Source organism: Sinocyclocheilus grahami, unplaced genomic scaffold (assembly GCF_001515645.1).
Source record: "Sinocyclocheilus grahami isolate Dianchi unplaced genomic scaffold, SAMN03320097.WGS_v1.1 scaffold240.1, whole genome shotgun sequence".
Lineage (NCBI taxonomy): Eukaryota > Metazoa > Chordata > Actinopteri > Cypriniformes > Cyprinidae > Sinocyclocheilus > Sinocyclocheilus grahami.
In genome coordinates this window covers 1491825-1493892 of record NW_015505419.1, presented here as the reverse complement: position 1 = coordinate 1493892, position 2068 = coordinate 1491825, and the positions used below count along the sequence as shown (strand labels likewise).

Below are 2068 nucleotides of genomic sequence, written 5' to 3'. Positions count from 1 at the left end.
CAGTGTATCCAGTGTAAAGCAACAGGCCATATTAAATATATATTAGTCACTCACTAACATTTTATTTAAAAGTTACACTGATATTAATTACAGCAACATGAATTGTTAAACAGTAGAAAAGCATAACTATATCATGCAAGCATATATAGAAATATAGAAAATGTTGGCTATGTAAGATAAAAAAACAACAACAACAGGAGACTAATCTAACATGTTTAATAGAGTGCAAGCAATAAATAACTGTGTTGTTGAGCACTGAAAAAGTGGTTTTACACGGGTTAATGGTGGCTCCTCACTCGCTCGCGCTGCCATTGGCTCGTCTCGTGCGCCGCACAGACTGCACGCGCTGACACTCACGCGCATGCGTCTCACTTTACTCCTCAGCCTTTGAAAACTCAGAGAGCTCAATTAAAAGACCATGTCCGCCATCGGGCGTCTACAGTCCTCGGTGTCCTTATTTAAACCAAATTCTCCATGAAATAGCATTATCCCGTGGCCTCAGCAATGGCCAGTTCGGTGAGTAGGGCTTTACCTGCTGTAGTATCGGTGCGATGTTTGGGCTCTCCAGCGCCCGTGTTCGTTTTCGTCTGGTTTGGGAAGGCGATTAGACGCATATGAGGCTTTTCCAGCCACATTTCCATCGGAATACTCAAGTACAGTAGAACTAGTGGAGTCGTGCGTTTCCAGTGCATGTCTGCTAAAGTCATGCGCTTGAAAGATTTCAAACAAAAGGAGGGCATCCAATAACAAACATCCAGAAATCTGACCGAATGCTCTATTTTTAGCATTCATTCTGGTATACCAGAAACTTATGATTCGACCATTGACAATTATTTTGCATTTGTGCGGCTATAGAGTGGTTTCAAGACGCGCGCACTCAGATTGTTTGCTTTTAATAATAAATAACTGGCGACATGATTATAAAGTGAACATTTTGGGTGTTTTAGGGTGCCGTTCAGGTGAAACTGGAACTCGGTCATCGTGCCCTGGTCCGAAAGAAACCCACCGTGGAAGGTTTTACGCACGACTGGATGGTGTTTGTCCGCGGACCGGAGCACAGCAACATTCAGCATTTTGTGGAGAAAGTCGTATTTCATCTACACGAAAGTTTCCCGAGGCCAAAAAGAGGTATGAAGCGATTTACTATTACATATCATTGAATTATCTTGAATAGTTGAGCTGGAATGATGTGCGATCCAGACTGACTGCACCTTGGCTAGGCTTCTTGATGCATGCAGATCTTGTCTAGCGCTGCAGGGACAAACAGTGGTTTGCATTTGTAAAAGAGACCAGTCATATATAAAGATGTTTATTAGCAATAAATGTTTTGCATGCTTTTCTTATTTCCTTCGCTGTACGTATTTGATTTCTCTTCATCTGTTACCTTTGACAATGTGCGTTAATCAGTGCGCGACTCCTAAAACGTTTCAGGAATAATGCGCTCGAATATTAACGCAATTAAATCCTTTGGTTTGGTTAACTTGTGTATATAGTATTCTCATGAACATTTAAGGGTTTTCACAACGCTAAAAGTATTTGTACCGCGCTAGAATATCCTAGAAGTTCAACTTTAGTTCGTAAATGTACATTTTGATATGAGGAAAGTGAATAAAACACTTTTGATCGCGTCTTAATAAACACGAGGCGCATTTTGTTTTAACGTTTGTACCTTTGTGTGCGTGTGTTTTTTGTTTTTTTTATTTATTGCCTCTCAGATTGTGATATAATATTCAAATATACTAAAAGTATTTGTACCGCGCTAGAATATCCTAGAAGTTCAACTTTAGTTCGTAAATGTACATTTTGATATGAGGAAAGTGAATAAAACACTTTTGATCGCGTCTTAATAAACACGAGGCGCATTTTGTTTTAACGTTTGTACCTTTGTGTGCGTGTGTTTTTTGTTTTTTTATTTATTGCCTCTCAGATTGTGATATAATATTCAAATATTATGCCCTATAGTCCATTGTCATGCCACCCTCATTTAATTTTAATAAAAAATAGTCAGTGTTGGGGGTAATGTATTACAAGTAACGCAAGTTACGTAATCGGATTACTTTTTCAAGTA

At 39.0% G+C, this 2068-nt stretch overlaps 1 protein-coding gene across 1 annotated transcript in view; it reads left to right on the top strand.

The window, feature by feature from the left end:
- Positions 1 to 391: 391 nt before the first annotated feature.
- The window catches only part of LOC107597913 (protein AF-9-like), a 61273-nt gene continuing 59596 nt past the window's right edge, over positions 392 to 2068 (top strand). The window contains exons 1-2 of the mRNA XM_016289117.1: positions 392 to 516; positions 948 to 1128. Of these exons, the coding sequence (XP_016144603.1) occupies positions 505 to 516; positions 948 to 1128 (193 nt within the window). The 5' untranslated portion in view covers positions 392 to 504. The remainder of the gene's footprint in view (positions 517 to 947; positions 1129 to 2068) is intronic.